General features: G+C 37.3%; 1 protein-coding gene across 3 annotated transcripts in view; it reads left to right on the forward strand.

The window, feature by feature from the left end:
* stx8 (syntaxin 8) overlaps window positions 1–21632 on the forward strand; it is a 96099-nt gene that overhangs the window by 20076 nt on the left and 54391 nt on the right. For all 3 annotated transcript variants that reach the window (XM_039691557.2, XM_039691556.2, XM_039691558.2), the window contains 2 exons: window positions 8102–8232; window positions 8780–8872. In XM_039691557.2, coding sequence (XP_039547491.2) covers window positions 8102–8232; window positions 8780–8872 — 224 coding nt within the window. The remainder of the gene's footprint in view (window positions 1–8101; window positions 8233–8779; window positions 8873–21632) is intronic.

Genomic DNA, 21632 nt, shown 5'->3' on the forward strand with positions numbered 1-21632 from the left:
AGATTTGGAATGACATGAGGGTGAGGGTAAAACAAAAAACTAAATATTCATATATTCAAAAGTATCGGGATACTCCTCCAAATCATTGAATTCAAGTGTTCCAATCACTTCCATGGCCTCAGTAAAGCACTTAGGCATACAGACTGCTTCTACAAACATTTGTGAAAAGAATGGGTCGCTGTCAGGAGCACAGTGAATTCAAGAGTGGCACAGTGATAGGTTGCCACCTGTGCAAGTTCATTTTTGAAATTTCCTTATTACTAAAACATGGACTCTAGAGCAGTGGAGACATCTTTTCTGGAGTGACGAATTACGCTTCTCTCTCTGGCAATCCAATGGACGAGTCTGGGTTTGGCGGTTGCCAGAGGAACGGAACTTGACTGACTGCATTGTGCCAAGTGTAAATTTTGGTGGAGGGGGGATTATGGTGTGGGGTTGTTTTTCAAGGGTTGGGCTTGGCCCCTTAGTTCCAGTGAAAGGATACTTAATGCTTCAGCATATCAAGACATTTTGGAAAATGTTATGCTCCCAACTTTGTGGGAAAAGTTTGGTGATAGCCCCTTCCTGTTCCAACATGACTGTGCATCAGTGCACAAAGCAAGGACCATAAAACCATGGATGAGCGAGTTTGGTGTGGAGGAACTTGATTGGCCTGTGCAGAGTCCTGACCTTAACCCGATAGAATACCTTTTGGGATGAATTAGCGTGGAGACTGCGAGCCAGGCCTTCTCGTCCAACATCAGTGTCTGACCTCACAGATGCGCTTCTAGAAGAATGGTCATAAATCCCCATAAACAAAAGAGCTGCAAAGGTTGGGCCAACTCCATATGAAACCCTACAGATTAAGAATGGGATGTCGTTAAAGTTCATGTGCATGTAAAGGCAGACGTCCCAAAACTTTTGACTATATAGTGTGTAATACTATAACATTGATACAGGCTAATATAAAGGCTTTATCTCGGTCGGTTCTAAAAGATTGGCCCTTTTGATTTAGTGGGTGGTACAGGCTGAGAAGAGGTATTTAGTTAGCATCTCTGATTAATAAAATTAGGGGAATTTGAGATGTCATTTATAGGCCTGATCCTTTTTTTTCCCTACCCATCTTTGTGGTGTTAATCCTCTAATTCCTTAACATGGGAGGGCTGAACTTTTATCTTCATAGGTGCCGTTCATGCCGCATTGCTACGCCGTGTACACATTTAGCTGAAAGAACACTAATAAATTACAGTCATTTGATCAAGTTTTTAATAATAAAGAATAATACTTTTTATGAGGGTGTTAGCCTGGCAGGATTTTTTTAGGGCCTGGATTCATCTTACTGTGTGGTCTTTGTCTGCCAGTGGGGGTGTTAGTTTTGCTTCAATAGGCTGAAATAGCATTTAACTTTTTTCCATCGGGATAAGACCAGGCTTATGGCATTCGCGAAACAATACCTTTGTGGAAGATTAACCTCTAATCAAGCACAAAATGACATACCGCTCATTTGAAGATTCAGAGTTCCCGACCCAGTGCCCCAACCCTCCTCCCCCAATTTCCTCTCTTTTATATTTGATCGTAATGCACAAAGTTGTAATTAGTTAAATAGGGCCTCTAAGAGACGAGGTCTGTCTCCATGTCTCGCTCCAGTGTGATTCCTCGTCTGATTAAGTCTGCGGGCTCTGCGGGAGGTTAATTGGATAAGCGTTAATCCTCACACCGCTGAGATGGAGCGGAGGAAGTAGAGAGGGGCTGCCGCAAGCTACGAGTTGCCAAACATGTCAGAAAGATTAGTATCCGCCACTGACCACTTGTCTCGCTGGCCAGAGGATTAATATAGGCTTGGACTTGGCCTGGACTGGCTTGGTATGTTTGGATGAATGGGGAAGAAAGAGGTCTAGCTCACCAAGCGTGTGAGATGTAAACTTCCTTGTTGTGAGGAAGGATGAGAATGAGGGGAACGGATCCAGCTGAAGACTCTTCAGAGGTTAGCGACCTCTCTGAACTTAAATGAACCTCCACTGATGCTGAACTAACTGAAAGAGAAGGGCAATTGTCAAAAACTAGCGCTCATAGTGAGAGGAAGTCATTTGAGTTTTAGTCAAATAACTTTTTTTTTATATGCAGTTTCACCTTAAACCTGTTTAAGCAAATGCATATTCCTGAAAGGAAATATAAAAAAAAATCCTCTGTATAAAAATGGTTAGATGGGGTCGATGACATATAAGACTGTGCACGATAAAAAAATAGGAAAAATATTAATTTGAAACGCATGTGTCAAGTTCTTAGAAATGTACTCTTTGTATTTATGTTGGAGTCATAGTTTTGGCAAATGTTTATAGCATTTTCAACTACAGTTACTATTTAATGACTGTAGTAAAAATATAATGTGATAATGTTACCATCAATGTCTGTCTATATACTTATACCTTAATCATTATATTCAAAAAGTTTAACATATATATCTTCAAGTTAAAAATGTTTTATACACATATTGTAGAATATTAATTCTGCAATATTTGTATAATATTGGGAGGGGGGGTTGCACCATGTGATAATTTACAATCTAAACTAACCTTTCTTTGTTACCGGTCTATAAAAAAAAGTGAAATTATTTGATATTTTAAATCAAATAATATTTTGAGTCATTTCAAATATTAAGCAAGCAGTGAATAATAAAATTGTATCCCAAACTACTTAATATAGTAGTTTTCTTTTTGAAGAATATAATTCTTTTAATGAAGCTTTGTTCTTCATTATGATGTCGGGATAGTTGTACTATGATCCATACATCAAAATTGATTTGTAATTAATGCAATGGATGGATTAGCTTGATTCGACTTTCGATAAAGCCTCTGAACCTTCAGTATGTTGAACACCCGTGCAAACTAGTGACCAGCTCATAACTCTGCACGATGCTGAGCGCTGATAGCTTTTCCAGAAGAGCCTTTAAACTTCACTTCTCTCTCTGCGAGCTGTCCAGGAGCCTCAGGGGGAACAGGTTTCATACATTAATCAAAGAAAAGTGCAAAAGCACAACGCAGTGTCTCCACAGGATAACAGGCCACTTCTCGGTTTGGCACGCTGCTTTGAAAGCTTGTATAAAAGCCAGAGGCAGTTCATATGCTTTGTGTCCTTGTAACGTAGGGCATGAAAACTCACTCTTCGGGCCCAACAAAGTGGAACCCATATGAACAAATAAACAGAGGTTCTCTGATCTTACAAGGTCCAAAGTAGGGGATGTTGTTTGCTATTTTAGAGGTAAAAAATAGAAAGGTTATTTATTCTGAACGCACATGAGTGCTACAGATGTGAGTTTGGTAGAAAGAGCCTGGCTCTTGAACAACTCACGGACATGCCTCAAAGTTTATTTACATTTGTAAAGTAGATGATGTGTGTCCATCTGATGTGTGCACATAGCTGTTGATTGACAGTGCATGTGGAATAACTATAATATTGCACTGTAATCTAGTTACTGTGTGTGTATGTAATGAGAAAGTTGACTTTGTGTATTACAGCGATGACTGCTGTATGCATAAATGCATACATACATTTTTGTTTTTTTGAAACATTGATCTAGAAGAGACTGTGTGTTACATTAGTTTTGACCACATATAAGGGCCTGTTTACACCTGGTCACTACAAGCGTTCTTACTAATCCGGTTAGCTATCTGGTTTGTTAGAATGGAAATTTGTTCCAACCAGATGTATTTACACTTGCCCAGTTTTGTCTGGAATCATTTAATCCAATTGTAATAAAATGATTTATTTAAGACACTGAAACTTTAATATTTAAATTTATTTTTATAAAATTGCTTTGCATTGTGCAAAATCATCACAAAGTAGGAATCCTTTTTTATTGATACATGAAGAGTTCAGATGCAAAAGCCTCTAAGTGCCATTTGAAATTTTCTTCTAGAATGATCATTTTTATCAAGCTTGTATATTTAAGTTCAGTAATTTCACTTAAATGGCAATGATGATTACCTATTAATTGTTATTTAAGTGAAATTACTGAACTTAAATATACAAGTTTGATAAAAATCATCATTTAAGAAGAAAATTTCAAATGGCATTTAGAGGCTTTTGCATCTGAACTCTTCACATGTCCCCTCATTTTCATGGAACAATGATGCAAACATACATTCCAACAGCTCCAACAACTCCACGGAAGGCCAAAATTCTTATAAATGGTTTGATTTTGCTGCATGGAAGATCACCCCTATTTTAAATATTATAAATAATGTCTTAAAGATGTTGTTGGCAGCATATTGTGTACTTGTGCTTGGAGTCGATTGTTTTATTTGTGATAAGTCAATGAAACATTTCAAATTGTGTAACATAATTTTTGGCCAGGCTGTCATACTAAGAAATTAAGAAAACAAGCAAAAACAAGAGAGGACCAATTAAATCTTAATAACTTATTACAATGGTTTTTCATTTGGAGGTCTGTAATGTTTTTTTTTTTTTTTTTTTTTTTTTTTTTTTTTTTTACTAAAACCTGTAGCTGTATTTTTACTTTTTTGCCAAATAATTTTGTCAGATAAATACTTTAAGTAAGTTTGTTCTTGCCTCGTTATTTAAAAAAAGAATATATATATATATATATATATATATATATATATATATATATATATATACAGTATATATATATATATATATATATAATATATTTTCCTCATGTGCGTTAAATAGTGCGGCCTTAAATAATTTAGGAGCTGAGACTTAGTCTTGACACTTAGGAACATTTATGAATCACACTTATTATTAAGTCTAGGAATAAGAGTAAAATTACTTCATTAGAGGAATTTTGACGCACTTAAAAAATATCTGAGCGGCTTTATACATACTGATCAGAGAAAATGCATGAAGTGACCCAGTATAAACAAGCCCTAAGAGCTGTTGTTAGGCAATATTATTCCTCTGCAAAATAATATAGTGCACTGTTTGTTGTTTCCTGAAAAATTCCATACATTTCAAATTTCTGAAGGTGACTCTGAAGACTAGATTAATGACTCCTGAAAAGTCAGCATTGCCATCAAAGGAATAAATCAGATTTTATAAATTAAATATATTAAAATATAAAACAAGTATTTTAAATTGCAATACAATTGCACAATATTACTGTTTTACTATATTTTGATCAAATAAATACAGCCTTGTTGAAACTTTTTTTTCCAAAAAAACATTAAAAGAAATCTCACTGACCCCAAACTTTTTCATGGAAGTGTATATTGAGCTAGAAGTTTTTTGGCTTTCAACCAGAAGCTATTGTCTCAAAACTAGATGTAGAACAAGAACTCGAAGAATAGTCTTTAATGAAAAAATCAAAAAACAGTAATTCATAGGAGAATGTCATAGGGAGCAAAAACCAACCTCTTTAACCAAACATTAGCAGAAGGGCAGAATTAGCAGTTTGATTAACTCAAACTGAGGGCTTATGCTGCGTTCCAGGCAGATTTTTGATCACGTAAATCACAACTTCAAACCACAACTCACAACTTTGTAGCTTTCCAGGCCAGTCACTACCTGAGCGAAAGGAATTGTGGTAGCTAGATGTAAACAAACCAGCATGGTGGACCGTACGGGGCTGATGCGCATTTGTAATGATTTCTGTCGCCAAAGCTGCTTACTCCTTGTTTATTTGAGGGAAACGGAGGAGGAAAAGCAGTGCATAAGGCAAGATAAGCTGTTATAACTTTTAGTTTACTTTATTTGGAAATGTATTTGGTATTAATTCATCCTTGGACTCAATGGACTGAAAACTAGTTAAAGTCCCTGTAAAGTCAAAATTAAGTATGTGTTCTGAGTTTGTCACGCCACAGAAAAATGTGTTATTAGCCACCCAGCCAAATTTGAATGATAAAAAAAGCCGGAAAGTATATAAAATAAGCTATCAAAATCTTGAAAAAATGAGCAGTTATCTCTGTTCTCAAACGCTGGGGGCGTGTCTGCTGGCTGCGCTGAAACCACGGTGACGACGGTGATATTAGGTGAAAATGCTTTCGGGACGGGAGGATGAACGCTGAGGCGGGAGATAGTCGTTTCGGCCCCGTTCACCAACAGTGGATTATCAGTGAATCCTAGTTGTCTCTGAGGAAAGTTTATAAAACTATCCAGTGTAAAATGATCACTTCAGAGGCGGGTGTTGGCAGTGATCCTCAGCTCTTCATCAGGGTTGGCTCTCTAAAAACCTCTTCTTGATGTGATCGTTTTCATTGAATTTAAATGAAGATACCGATCTGTTTTGTACATGATCACATCCAGGTAGTAGCCTATGCATTTCTGTGTCGAAGGCATAGCTAGAAAACTGTAGGCTCAGCTTGTACTGACAGTCACTCGCGATTGAGCGGTGAATGCGAATGTGCTCGGGGAGTGTTATTGTGTGTTGAGAGATCAGACTCTGTGCGTCATCAAATAGGGGCGTGTCCAGGAGCTCATGGGCTCCAGTGCGTCATCGAGCCCTGGTTTAAGGCCATTGCACACCGAGTCCGAAATTCGCATCCGAAATTTTCGCACATTAAAAAAAAAATTCGACCTCTCGTTATGTCAGTCACGCTTGCACACCGCCTCCGAAACTTTCGTCCGTCATAAAATTAATCGGATCGGGTTCGATTTTCTGCGTTTTTCGCATCCAGAGCCAGCATTTTGAGAGGTCTTTTGACAATTCAGGGCCGGGGGGAGCTCGTCCTCAAATCATTGCACAGATGCGCCGTGCTTTCAGTTTCGGTTTTCAATTCGATCAAGAAGTGTTTATGTTCTCTTCTCTATATTGGATTATGAAATTAATAAACCTCCCCTTTCAATCAGATTGAAATTTAGGATCGAATAAGGTGTGATTGAGCAGCCTATTCGATAACTAATGTATTATTTGGGCACAATATACACAATAACAGCCTAGCTGTTCTGTCTGCCCAGCGCTTCCAACGGGCCGCGCGCGGGTGTGTGTTTGTCCGTGTGTGTGTCCATACCTGGTCCATACCAGACACACTGCCAGTCTCCGTTCAGAATCGATTGGTTCACGGAAATTGGTGGTCTTGTTTTTAATATGTGGCTCCAGAATCGCTAGCAAAGCATCAAACTGTCCCACTGACATTCTGAGGTAAATTTTGAATCGCTCCTTGAACTCTCCTTCCTCTCGGCGCAATTTCAGGATTGGATGGACGTAATATTTTCTCTTTCTTCTCTTTTCAATAAGAGAGAGGGCAAAAATCATCCTCACTGCTTGACGAATCCATTTGGTATTTTTTGCGTTTTTTCCCGCAAAGGTTTAAGAAATACGCAACGGACTCGGTGTGCAAGGTTTCTATGCGTGACGAATTTTTAGGCTGACGAACACGAAAATACGCATACGAATATTTCGTGCTCGGTGTGCAATGGCCTTTAGCCCCGCCCAAACAATCCGTAAAATTGCAATGGTGAAAAACTGTTTAACGGTCTAACTCCACATTTCAGTACTTCACAGTTCACAGTCTTTGTAATATGTTTTAGCAATACATATGTAACATTTATAATGTGTTTAGAACTTTTTTGTAGAATTGCCTTTACATGGACTTTGTCCTAAAGTAAATTCTCACCGTGTACCGCCTGCATCCGCAGGGGCTGCCATTGTTGTTTTGTATGGTTTCGCGGGCTATATGACGTCAGAGCTCGTAACTGGGAGTACATTGATCTAGTATGAGTTCACGGGTGGGAAGTGACTGGTTTGACTGCCGTTCCAGTGCACTTTCACAGGTATAAGGTTGGAAAAGCACGGGTTACATGTTGTCTGGAATGGGGCATTAAATACACAGAGCAAGCATAGGAAACTAGATGCCACACAGGTAAAGGGGTTTAATAACCAGGAAAATCAAATCAGTAACTATGACAACCAATAAGACGTGGGAACATGGGAAACTAGGTCAAACTAAACAGGAACATATATTATACTGTGTATTTGTTTTCCTAACATCATTTGTATTATTTGTTTGGGATCCAGTTCATTGTTTAATGAATATTATTACTATACATTTGTCTTAGATTTCCAAAAAAATAAAGTATTTACGTAGAAGCACCTGCTTAATAAACAGACATGTTACAATGTTGTTGTTTTTTTTTTGTTGTTTTTTTTTGCCATCTTCTACAGGTCAAGTCTGATGACAGGAGGAAATGGGGGGTCGGGACCGGCAGTGAACCCGTGGCTGATTAATGAGTCTGAGGAGACCAGAGGACTCGGCTTTGGAGAAATCAAACACCAACAACAGCAGATTATCGAAGGTATGTTGCATATGAGATCACTTTTCTAGTCTTTCAGTCTTACAACTGATTGGGTGCTTGACATTGCTTCTAGCTGACAATTATCTGGCCACCTCTCTCTGCTGTCCAGATAATCATCTATATTCTGATGAGATGAGGCATTTTGAGAAGTATTTTCTTAATTTACGCCCCATTACGAGATCTGCTACGCATTTGAGAATAGCAACTGGTAGGAGTTTTAAGAAAAAGCAGGAGCCGTTTTGTCTACCCAAGTTATACTTTTAGCCTCAAGGTTACAGCTAAAGTACCTCGTGGCTCACTGTGGCAGCGACCTCTGTCAAAAATGACATCAGATCACACTATATGTCCTTTAAATGCCACAGATGGAATTTATGTACCTTTCTATAAGATAAGATTTTTCTTTTCCGTCAACGTATGATAATTTATTGGATAAATTAAAGCACAGAAACATAAAATATCAGATTTTTTTTTGTGTTTGTGTTTTTTTTTTTGTCTTTCTTTTGTACAGTTCTGACTGAATATGTCCATATTCTCTATGTGTCTTTAGCTCAGGATGCTGGCCTGGATGCTCTGGCTGCAGTCATAAGTAGGCAAAAACAGATGGGTCAGGAAATCGGCAATGAGTTAGAAGAACAGAATGGTAAGTGAAAAGCGGAGTAGCCTATATGTGACAGCTCTGGCTGAACATTCAGATCTTTTACTGTGAATAACATCTAATTTGCGGTCAGGTTGGTTTTACTTTGTCAAGCCGCTCTCTTGCTACACTACACGTGAAGTCATTGGCTCTAAAATTAGCCATTTTTTAAGACTGCGTTAAAGTGGCAAATGTGGAACAAGGTGCTTGGAAACCCCCTCTCACCTGGTCTGTCTATCGCGTTTTTGCTGGGCAACTAAATATAAGACCTGTGTCCTTTGCACAGAGACATCTCATAACTGTGCGAATCTATTTCAGTTCGAATGTTAGAACGTGGAGGAATTGCGCAGTGGATGATGTAGTCGAAGTCACATTGAGGAGACTGATCTCAGATCAGTAGTCTGTGTCTTCATCTGAAGGTTGCGGCTGCTTTTAACTTTTCCCACACTGTTCTTCAATCCGTCTGGCCTAGCTGGTAAAGTGAGACAGATTAGAGTGTGGAAAATCTATATATAATTGTCATTTTTTTAAGTGAGATATTTTATCCACAAGATCATTTGGCTGATATATGATATTTTCTCAAAGTGATCAGGCACACTGACATTCAATAAAGAGTGCTACTTTAGTATGAATTGTCAGGGTTACAGCTATTAAAAAAAGCCCGATAAACCAAAGCTGCAGTCGTTCATTTAAAGCACTTAGTGATGTTACTTGGCACTCTAGCGTAACAACTTTGTGTCTCACAGAAGAACATTGTAGCCGGAGTTAATTCTCTCTGTTAATGTCTATGATGAGTTACGCGGGGCGGTACAACCTGTGCCAGTCTAAAATAGTCTAAATATAAACACTAATTGTAGGTGTACTGTAGTGATTCATTGTAGTGTACTGTAGTGACAAAAACACGATTTTTCTGAAAAATAAAAAGGGTTACGGACTGGAGATTTAATATTCCTAAATTCTGCATTCTGTCCAACTGCTTTGTAGCAAGAGATGAAGCATCATGTGAGACAGTGCGAATGTCTTTTTAGGTCTTACTCAGATATCGACTAAGATTTCATGTTATCTTGTCTTATTGCAATTATAACAATTTCGAAGAGCAGCCATCACAATATTGACAGGTATGTGAACCAGCTGATACACAATCTTACATGCAAAATCTAATGGATACACATTTCAGTTGAAGTCAGTTCTGTGACCGTGCATCTTCTGTCTAAAAAAATGAAATCCTGATGCAAGTTCACCTCCTCCATGTTGCTTTTGTTGGCACAGTGAAGGTTGCCCACAATAGTTTTTCAGGGGGCAGCGTAATTGCTATGGACCACTTTCAGTGTTACTAGTCTTTCCTGTCTGTTCAACAACTGGCTCCTTGTAAACTTAAGACTAAAGAGTCTAAAGGTCACAATTGGTGTTTTATTGAATAGAGATGAGCACATTAATTAATGGAAAGAGTGATTGAAACTTTTATAAGTGCTTCCCGAGATTAGTTATTTAACATAGCCTAAACAAACCTAAGGTTCATCGTTATTGTGACCTTCTGGTGGAGACTAATGCTGGGAATTGGAGGCTCTTGGCTGCTTCTCACCGTTATTCAGGGCTCAGTGTGATTGATTTTGTCTGCTTCATGCTTTCCCCAACTAAACATAGGAGTGAGAATGAATTATTTGAACTGGACTCACATTTTTCTCCCCTCTTTTGCTAAAGCGTGCAGCATCAGTTTCCTAGAAAATAATTTTAAGAGCGGTGACAGATAGCATGGTCTTGCATTGGAGAACTGATAGAGTTACGGTGCTGTACTAATGTACAGTCCAACAAACCTCTCCCGCAGATTTCATCTGCAAGAGTCTTTTTCAAGCAGTCAGATATAGCGTCTCTCCCATGTGCGTATTAAAGTCCTGCTTTCCTCTGGAAAGCAGCCGTAAAGAGCTGTCACTGAAGGTCTTCTAGAGCAGAGTCCTCTAGAAGGAGACTGAAGAGTGTGTTCCTTCTAAAATACTGTAACTTTGTGCTCCTGATGCACTTTATATAAAAAGAGTTTATAAAGCACAGTCCAGTGTCTTCAGAAAACATTCATGCTGATACTTTTATTCAAACATGTTTTGCCCTTCAGTAACACTAAATGCAACACATTCATGATTCATTTCTGATTAATTCATCTGATTAAAGGGATTTTCGAAAATTCACAACTCATTTATTACCCTCATGTCCAATACTTTTTTTCTTCTCTGTGAAACACTAAAATATATTTTTAAGAATGTTGGTAACCAACAGTTTAGGTTCCCATTGACTTTTGTTATGTTTTTAGACTACACAATCAGTTAGTAGGAAATAAAACTTTTATATGGAGTTTTTTCATATAGATTGGTATTGGTTTTGGTGATATTGTATTACTTATGTAAGGCCTGTCCAATCGGTCCAATGACAGTTTCTGATAAATGGGTGATGGTTTACTGTCTGTTAGCATGTTAGCATCTTTTCAGCATGGCAAAGTAATTTAATTCCAATTAAACTTTTATCTGACTCCATTTTTATCCCAACCTTGAATTTAGGTTAGAATGCTAACTGGTTATTGCTCATTTATAGTTTAGTAACACATTTGATTATTCTATTTAACTCTTTACTCTTATTATCCTCGTTAATTCGAGTGTCAAAGTTGAAAGCCTGAAGTTTGCGCAGTAAGGAAGAGTGATGGCGGAACACTAACAAATCAAGTAAGCTCATTTAGAGTATAAATTACATTAGCCATTGCAATATATCGGTAAATTAGCCAGGGCAGCATACCTTATAATCCATGGTGTTGATAGATGCTGATTACGGGCTGATTACAAATATATATGTATATATATATATATATATATATATATATATATATATATATATATATAATATTGGGGTTAGTGATAGTGACCCTAGAGGAATGTCTTGTAGTCCCTACCGGCCATTTGTTGTAGTCCTAGAAATGGATTTCTTTAAAAGCTGATATCTTCTGATATCCCTTTGCTTTGAACTTTGAGCGTTGCAACTTTGCAGATGTTGTTTATGCTCAAACAGCAACATTACACACTAGCTAAAGTTAGAAAAGTGAAATCGTGTTTTACCACCCCTTTAATACATTTGATTGCTCTTAGTGTGATTTCATCTTGGGGATGATTATCACAGACAACTTTGCAAACTTAAAATAATTCTAATTAAAAATAGTAAAAAATGAATAAAGTCTGGGCAATGATTAAAGTCAAGACTTCATGGTTGTACTGTGTTCAAGAGTTTTCAGTATTTCTATGAGCTTTGTGTATTGGAATTTTAAATTATACCAAATTAGAATTTTCACAATGCACTTTCCTGGTCATGCCATAGTTTGGATTGAAGTCTGGGCTCTGACTGGGTCATTCCAGAACTACTACCTTCTTTTTTCCAAGCTATCCCTTTATAGTTTAGCTGTGTGCTGTTGAATATCGTTGATCTGGAAAATGTATCTTCTACCTAAATGTGGATCTCTGACTGACTCAAACCGCTTCTCACCAAGTGGTCCGAAAGCATCCCCAGAGCATGATGCTGCCACAACCATTTTTGATGTTGGTTTGGTTTGCGCCAAACATTCTTTTTTGCTTTAGGTCAATCGACCTTGGACTAATCAGACCACAAAATTCTTCCAGAAGGTTTGGAGTGGCTTAAAAGTTTTGTCACATGGCTTCTAGCAAACTTTAGCCGTGATGTAATGTCGGTCTTTTTCGAAATTGGCTTTCTTATTGCCATTCTCATGAAGAGAGGCCGGATCATTGAAGTGTTGAAGGAATTGTTGACGTCTACATAGTTTCCCCAATTTCATCCAAGGATCTCTGCAGGTCTGTCAGCGTTGTAGCTGGCCTCTGATCATTTCTCTGGCAATTGACCTTTTGGCCTTGATTATTCGATCTGGTTGATGGCCTAAACTTAGTAATGTTTGGATTCTGCCGTGGTTTTTCCATTTGGTTACGGAGAATATCCCAGTGTTCCTTGGCAAACATATGACCCTTCTAGTATTTTTATAACCTTGTGAGGACATTTATTCCTCCAGACAATTTCACTCCAAGGTTTTACAGGTGGTTTCATGGTCTACATCAGACCGCAGGACTGATCTGATCTGGTTCAGTTTCGTAATGTCAGAATAAAACGAACTCTGTTTAACACTGGGGTTATTCAGAGTTGGTGTTCCGACTATACTTTTAAACGTGATACAGCGCAATAAAAGCACATTGCCCATTGTGTGATACACAACAAACAAAAATATCTGTCGGACACGTGTGTGTAGACCAATAATTAAAATTAAGTGATGCTAGAACGTTATGTGAACACTATTTGAAATCTGCCTTGACAGATTGACAAACTAGATTGAAAAACTAGATTGAAGTTCTATATTATAAATTCTGCTTAGACCAAGGGTTTTCAAACTGAGGTCTGGGGACTCCTGATATACTCCTCCACATTTTTTTTGTATAGTGCTATTCACATACCGTTTTTAACCTGTAAGGTGACATGTCAAATTTCAATATGTCGGAAATGTACATTTCTAAGATAATGCAGTTAGCTATCATCATGTATTTTAGGCAGAAACAATGAGCTCATTAAAATAGTTTGAAAACCCAAGTCTGCTGAAAATATAAGATGTGGGCATGCCAAACGATTTAATAGAGTTTAGAAAAGTTTATTTTTTGGGAGCAAAAAACAATACGATAGAAGACTGTAGAAACATGAGCAGGTACTGTTGAGAGGAGAAATTTTTCTTTTTGGCATGACTCATATTTTAAGACAAAAAAAATCATATGTAGTAAAATAACTGAGAGGTGTGGGGGATCTTGGTGTTTAAAGGTTGTATCAGCGATTGTGGGTAACGTCACTTCTGTTTGTGTTTGAAGCGAAATCCCAAACAAACCAAGTTAGCTCACTCCTCCCTCCCGTTTCGTGCATTGTGACGTGCTTAAAATGACAAAAACACACTATTTTCAGTATGACGGTCTACCTCAATGATGGCTCATGCTGTGAACTGTAAAATGTTGTATATAAAATGCAGTCAAGCCATGTCATATCATATCATACAGCTAGTTTTGCTGGTGCTTCACTGGAAGCATCAGTATGATGAAACGTACCAGAATCAGTCATATAGCTACAGATGTAACATTATGGGGAAAACTCATGGTAACAACAGCTATCTGGAATAATATTATAACAGCTTATTATTATTATTATTATTCGGCTAAAGTTAGTCCTGAACGTAGGCTAGTGTTATTGCTAATACTAGGCTACAATATTATGGCTACACATCAAAGTAGACACAACTCGCACACTAAATCCCTACAATCTGATATTCGCTAGAGCTATCCAAGTTTAGTCGAGCTTCACTCATATTTTTCAAAGAATTATATTTTCACAGACAGTTCTCATACAAAAAAGTAATTATTAGAAACTACTCGCCTGTCCAGAAGAAACAGTGCAACCTCGGCCTCCGATTTAAAACTTTTCTATTCTTTGAGTTCTCTCGACCATTCAAAAACCTTCCCGATTATTATTAATTTCTTTGATGAAAAACAACGGTATTCCCTCGCCCTTTTCCTCCTCCTCTTCTTGGGGATTGCCTCTTCCATGTTAAATGTATCTGGTCTGTTGATAGAAAAGGGTTGATAGACGCTGGTTTGTTCTTCAGCTCCGACTTCGCGTGCAGGCGCCGTGAACGAGCACTAAAACAAACAACCCCCCCCCCCATGGCCAAATAAATCATCAGATGTTGTGAATAAATGTTTTATGAAGATATTAATTGTAAAGAAACATGTATGCATGAAAATGTAACAAAAAGCCCTCCAGCGATACTACAAACCTGCAGCTACTGCATGTGTGGCTTTAAAGGTTCTCTGAGCGATCCTGGGTGTTGTTGACGTTCGGAATATTTTCAAACAAATCGGAGGCTAGCTAGACCCTCCCTCCGCCGCATCTCATCTCCTCCCCCTCCCTTCCGTCCTTCCTGAAATAATTGTGAACGTGCATAGTTCTAGCTAATTATATCATTGTGTGGGTTTGGCGAACATAAAGCGTCAATTTAGAAGAAAAAAAAAACAATTTAACGTTACCCACCTGTCCAGCAAAAACAGAGCAACCTGACGTCGGACTGGAAGCCCTTCTGCCGCCGGAGTTCTCGCCATCGTTCAAAAGCTTTGCTACCGATGTAAATTCGTAACTTCGCACGTTCTTTATCCGACTCCTTCTTCTCTTTAATTTGGTCTTCAGAACGACGTCTATTTGGTCGTGTGTCGGCCATTTTTCAAACTTCCCTCTGATGCTTCTATCTCCTTCACACACACACACCCTTCATGTGCACGCGCACTAACCCCCCAGACCCACCCTCAAATACTTCTTGCCAGTAGGCTTGGGCGGTATTACGGTAATATCGTATACCGCCGGATCTAAAAATAGCAACGGTATCAGTTTCAATATCGTCATACCGTCAGAAAAAAAAAACAATGCACTTATTGCATTTATATAGGAGACAAGGATTCCTTGTCTCCTATATAAATGCAATGTTTTAAATACAATTCATTTAATGGCTAAAATGCTTATATCTGGTTCTCATGACGTGACAGTGTGGTGACGAGAGAGTGGGGGAGAGAGGGCAAAGATTGCAAGTGATTTGGTCTCGAAGAAGAACACGACTTATGCAATTTGGCAGAGATGGGCATTTCAAGCAAAAATAATATTTAAAGATTACCTGGTATTATTCGATTATTATTTGAAAATTGTGCCCCACCACCACATGTACGCACACATGCATGTAGTCTACAGCGGGCCAGACCGTGTGACGCTTAAATATAAGCTAGGTTTGAAAAAAAAAAACGTATTCCTTTCATATTTCTTTAATAATATGATGTTTTTCTATGTATGTTGATTTTATGAAAAGGGAACTTCATGAGATGAATAAGATAAGATCATAAAATGCGCAATATCAGAAAACATTTGGAATGGGTCAGTCAGACATGATTATGACCACTTATTACGTTTTGTTTTGTAGAAATCCTTTCTTTAAAACGAATTTCGTTTTGAATAAATTGCATCTTCATTTTAATTTTTTTTTCATCAACGAATTGCCTGGGTTAATTAATAAAAAGCAAATATAGTGATCAGGACACGCGCCGGCGCGTGACTGGAGCGCGACTCATACATGAACTGAACCTCGCATATAAGAAACAAGATCTGAGACGTGTATATATAGCCTATAGTAAGCTTGAAATATCTACTTTTAAACAAAACAAACAATCTAAAAGAAACGGGCTGCTCTCTGCTTATGTTTAGGCTAATTCATATGAAGTGAGCATTACTCTTTATTCGCGTTCACTACCGCGAAGATGCTTTGCGTCATCAATGCAATCTTTATCTTTGCAGCAACTGACATAGAACACATGTTGGGTCAGTCAGACATGATTATGACCACTTATTACGTTTTGTTTTGTACAAAGCCTTTTTTTAAAACGAATTTCGTTTTGAATAAATTGCATCTTCATTTATTTATTCGTTTTCATCAAGGAATTGCCTGGATTAATAAATAAAAAGCAAAGATAGTAATCAGGACACGCGCCGACGCGTGACTGGAGCGCGATTCATACATGAACTGAAACTCGGCAAATAAGATACATGTCTTAATGATCTGAGAAGTGTATATATATAGTAAGCTTGAAATGTCTATACTTTTAAACAAAACAATTACAAGCTAAAAGAAATGGGCTGCTCTCTGCTATAGGCTTATTCATATGAAGTGTGCATTAAGCTACTCTTTATTCGCGTTCACTACCGTGAAGATGCCAGTTTGCATCGTCAATGCAATCTTTATCTTTGCAGCAACTGACATAGAAAACACTAGTTTATTAATAAATAATTTTATCTCGGCTCCACTCGGATCGCGGCGCTGAGTGGACAGAGCTCGCAGCGCCGAGTGGACAGAGCTCGTGGCGCGTGATCTCCATAAATGCGCTCCCCTCTCTTGAGGAAATATCACCACTCTGCTCACATTCTCTGGTGTGAGACAATGTGCATCTCCTGTTTTCTAATAGTTGATTGACAGCTTTTAGATGCATTATTGGAACCGACACTCTCTGGTTGAACGTGTCATCATGTGTGATGCCATCTGAGCCTTCTCTCGTAATTTTTAATTAGTCACGCGGTAATACCGGATACCGCGGTAAAATAGGGAGGAGGTTTGACGGTGTGAAAATTTGGATACCGCCCATGCCTACTTGCCAGTGATTGGCTGGAACACTGTTTGTTAGGTTTCGTGGTCCGGGTGAGACATGATTGTTTTTGTTGCCGTTTGTGGAGCCTGTGGTGTCTACAGAGACCGCGTTTTTTTTACAGTGTGTTTAGGGGACAGGCAGCTAGCCGATAGTGAGGAGACGTTTGATGTATGTGACAAAAAATGTTTTGGCCCCACATCGCTTAGAGAACCTTTAAGCATCTTATTTTTGTCTTCCTCTTTAAATATACACTACTAATATATTTTGACTCTTACTTTCTCACACACACTTAAACATGCTGTCTGCATAGGAATTGCAGTCAAGACCAGATAGCACAGTGACTAGTCAGGTGACGGCAGTGAAGAGGTCAGTGTCTGCCACTTGAAAGCTCCAAATGAGTTGAAAGGTCAGCTGATCAATAATGGTGCTTTCTAGCAGTCGAGGAACAACCAAGGTCTTCATCAGAGAAATGATTTGCATTGGGTTGCACTTGTGCTTATTTCTCCAGTTTCCTTAGATAACGAATTATGACGCTTATTCACTGCAGCCTTTTACCTATGTAAGTTATAAAATCAACACATCCAACATAACATAAAAATAATGTTTTCTATTGAAAGGTGATATGTTTTTTTTTTTTGGTGTGCATTATTGAGAGATCATCTGATCATTACTAAACGTCCAGAACAAGGCATCACTGTTGCGACAGTGTTTCCATTACACTCTTGTATTATATGACATAATCGACAATTTAAAAAGTAATAAGATAGTTTAATGCCCTAAAAGAGACAGCAGAAAATGGATCCCTTTTACAAAAAAGGACAAGAAAAAAAAAACCTTCCCGTTCGCTGTATGACCTTTTTGTCCTCGCGCATGTTCTTTTTCTTTCAATGACACTCCAGTTCTGTAATAGTGTTTTACTGTAAATAGATTAAACATTTAATGTAGGAAGTGAGATGCACCACTGATCTCCTTTTAAGGCCATGGCCATGAAGATTGGTCACTCTAAAGCTTCCTGCTGACTGCTGAGTACTGTCAACATACTTGCAAAACTGGCCTGCTCAGACATCTTGATATCCTCGTGCTGACCATTTAACCAGAGCCGGAAAGTAAAGAGGGAGTTTGCGTGCCCTGTTCATTTAAATTATTATAACTCTACTTAAAAGTTTTAGTCCACACACCAATAACAATTCGGTCATTATTTACTCACCCTCATGTAGTTCCAAGCCCATACAACTTTTTTTTGTATTAATCCTCAGAACACAAACAAAGATATTTTTAAAGTAAATAACATTTAAGAAATGTCTGTGTGTCTATTGAAAGCTCCAAAAAGGTAATTAATGCAGCATAAGACTCTAGTAAATATTGTCAGTTCTGCAAAGCCCTCTAATGTGCTTTCAGGAGAGAATCATACCTGTTCACGGGAGATTATTAAATGTTGTCCAGTTTTGTGTGCAGTATTCCTCTTCTACGGAAGAGGATAGGGCCAAGCAATAATAAAAAATAAAACCATCTCGAGATTAAAGTCATTATAATGCGAGATTAAACTCGTTAAATTTCGAGGAAAAAGTCGAAATACAATCTTGAGAATAAACTCATTAAATATCGAGAATAAAGTCATTGTGTTTCGAGAATAAAACCCCGTTAAATTTCGAGAGAAAAGTCGAAATACAATCTTGAGAAATAAACGAATTAAATATCGAGAACAAAGTCATTGTGTTTTGAGAAAAAAACCTGTTAAATTTCAAGAAAAAAGTCAAAATACAATCTTGAGAATAAACTCATTAAATATCGAGAATAAAGTTGAAAAAAGAAAAGAAATGAAATGTAGAGAATAACACATTTGATCTGTGTTCATTGCATAGCCTACTGATAGAGGACATGGCAGACATGGATCACTCAAGCTATATTTTAGACTTTAGCCTATCTTATATAGTCTATAGACTTTCAACTATATCTACTATATCTATAGACTATCAACAATCTTTAGACTATAGACTATCAACTTTAGCAGACATTGGGGACCGAAAATGATAGTGTGGCAGCAATACAGTACAAAGGTTTTTACAAAAGTAACCATGGAGACAGTTTCTCGAAACATGACTTCTTCATATTGAATGAGTTTATTCTCAAGATTATATTTCGACTTTATTCTCAAGATTGTGTTTTGACTTTTTTCTCGAAATTTAACGAGTTTAATCTCGCATTATAATGACTTTAATCTCGAGATGGTTTTATTTTTTTTTTTTATTATTGCTTGGCCCTAATCCTCTTCCGTACTCTTCTTAAAAATACATTTAAAAAATCTGTGAAATTTATGGTAAAAAAAACAAACCGTAGCAACATTTTACAGATTTAAATCAAATGTACAGTACTTTTTTTTTCTGATATAGTCATGTTAATATACCAACCTATACTAATATCTGATTTGTAACTCTATAATACACTGACAGCCACCAAAAACAGGTGGTGATAAGAAAATCACATGATGAACCAAAGATCACCACAAGCAGCTTTCTACAAGTTGTGAAGGTAAATACTAGTAAATTGAAGGTTTACAGTGTCAATAACACAATACTAAAAACCATCATGGTAAGACACGACATTAAAAATAGCAATAAACATTTATTTAAAGCTACACTGTGTGATTTTTACCCCCATCTAGCAGTGAAACGGTATATGACCATACAGTGAATATTAGTTTCTGTTCCTCTCAATTCCGATTTCGTTTTAACTCCTACGGTGGCCAATGTAGTCCAAGATTAACATGGCTTCGACCTAGTGTTAACTCAAACATAAATGCGAAAGGCGAAGCTTGAATTAACGGGTATGTCCCTCTTTGGTTAATGTACTTTCAAGATGGAGGGGCAACATGGCGACCAACATTAGAACCCCTTACCCGTATGTATTTTCAATGGCATATTATACACTCACGAGAATACTTTATTACTTGAACGAAGTAAACATACATTAATGAGCACATATTTTTGAAAGAACTAAGAGTTTTTACCTATAGAATAAACTAAAAGTGTTACACAGTGTAGCTTTAACAACATTAAATGTAACATAAAACCCTAATGTGTATAACTGATTAGAAAATTAAGAAGCCACCATTATTTCAAGAAAATACATCTAATGGAAAGTGTCACTCAGGGAATTCTCGGAACACTCAGGGAATTCTCGGTCAGTTTACGGTTTTTCACTGTAAATTATACAATGACTTGTTCTTTACACAAAAACTGTATTTTACTGTAAAATTGTAATAAATGTTAGATCTATTATATTTATTCAGTAAGGAAACTTGTATGGTCTTTTACTGTTATCACGATAATTTCTTTACAGTGTGCAGCACTTCCAAGACGTTCTTGAGCAAACATTGTATGCAGAGGTCAAGATATTTTCTAAATAGAGACTTGTTTACAAATTTAAAGCTGGAAATAATAATAATAATAAAGTTTTAGGATTCTGAAATAAGAAACAAAGAAATGTAACAATGTGTTAATTGTTAAAATAATTAAATAAAAGCTATTTGAGATTTTTCACCACTTTTACATCAATAAAAAAATTTGCAAAAAAAAAAAATCTTTGCTTCCAATGATTCTCTGTGGAAGATTATCAAATCATGCTGGATAATATGATTCTTCAGGATTTGCTCAAACTTGTGAAGTTCATGCTGCTTATTAAAGCAAAGGATGAACATAGTATCAAATACAAAAAAAAAAAAAAAATCGGATGTTTTCTAGTTATTTTTGGTATAATTTGAGAAAAAGTATCAATATAATCATTTAGTAGTCTCAAACTTTTGGACCCACTCTGCTTAGTCGCAGATGAGCCATTAAGCCCTTCAGTTCACAACAAAATCACCAAAAATGTTTTATTCAATGAACCTTATATGTGTGCTACACTATAGTCTGCAAAAAAAAAAAAGAAAAAAAAGAAAACAGATTTAATTTGGCTTTCAAATATAACATGGCAGCAATTATTCCTCTGTGTATTACAAAAAAAAGTCCTATATCAACAGTGTTACTTTTTTTGCGTTGAAAGTCAACATCGTTTGAGTTTATTAGTGTGGATGTTTCTCAGATATTTGGCCTGGAATTATGACATCAGCGTGTGTCATTGGCGGGTGAGTTAGTGTGGTTATTTGTGATGACTGTGCACTGCAAAAGAACCTTTTTTTCTTAGAGGGCAAACAAAGTTGAAGTTAGCTGGGTCAGAACAAGGTGCCTCATGTTACTGGCAATACAAGGGTCATGGTGGCACGCCAAACGTTTCTGTTATTTGCCATTTAAACATTCATTGGCCTTTGGGATATGAGTTTGTTCTACATTTTTGCCTGGGGTGGTTGTTTTAAACCTGGCCAGTGAAACAGCTTAAAGTTAATTTATAATCTACACTCCTTTTAGTGTTGTTTAATCAACACTATCTCTATATGGAGATTGCTTTCGTACAGGGGTCTTTGTAGCATGTCCTAAAGAATTAGTCACTCTGTTTGGGTTGTTACCCACCTTAACTTCTAACAT

Source organism: Pimephales promelas, chromosome 8 (assembly GCF_988280905.1).
Source record: "Pimephales promelas chromosome 8, fPimPro1.hap1.1, whole genome shotgun sequence".
In the NCBI taxonomy this organism is placed as follows: domain Eukaryota; kingdom Metazoa; phylum Chordata; class Actinopteri; order Cypriniformes; family Leuciscidae; genus Pimephales; species Pimephales promelas.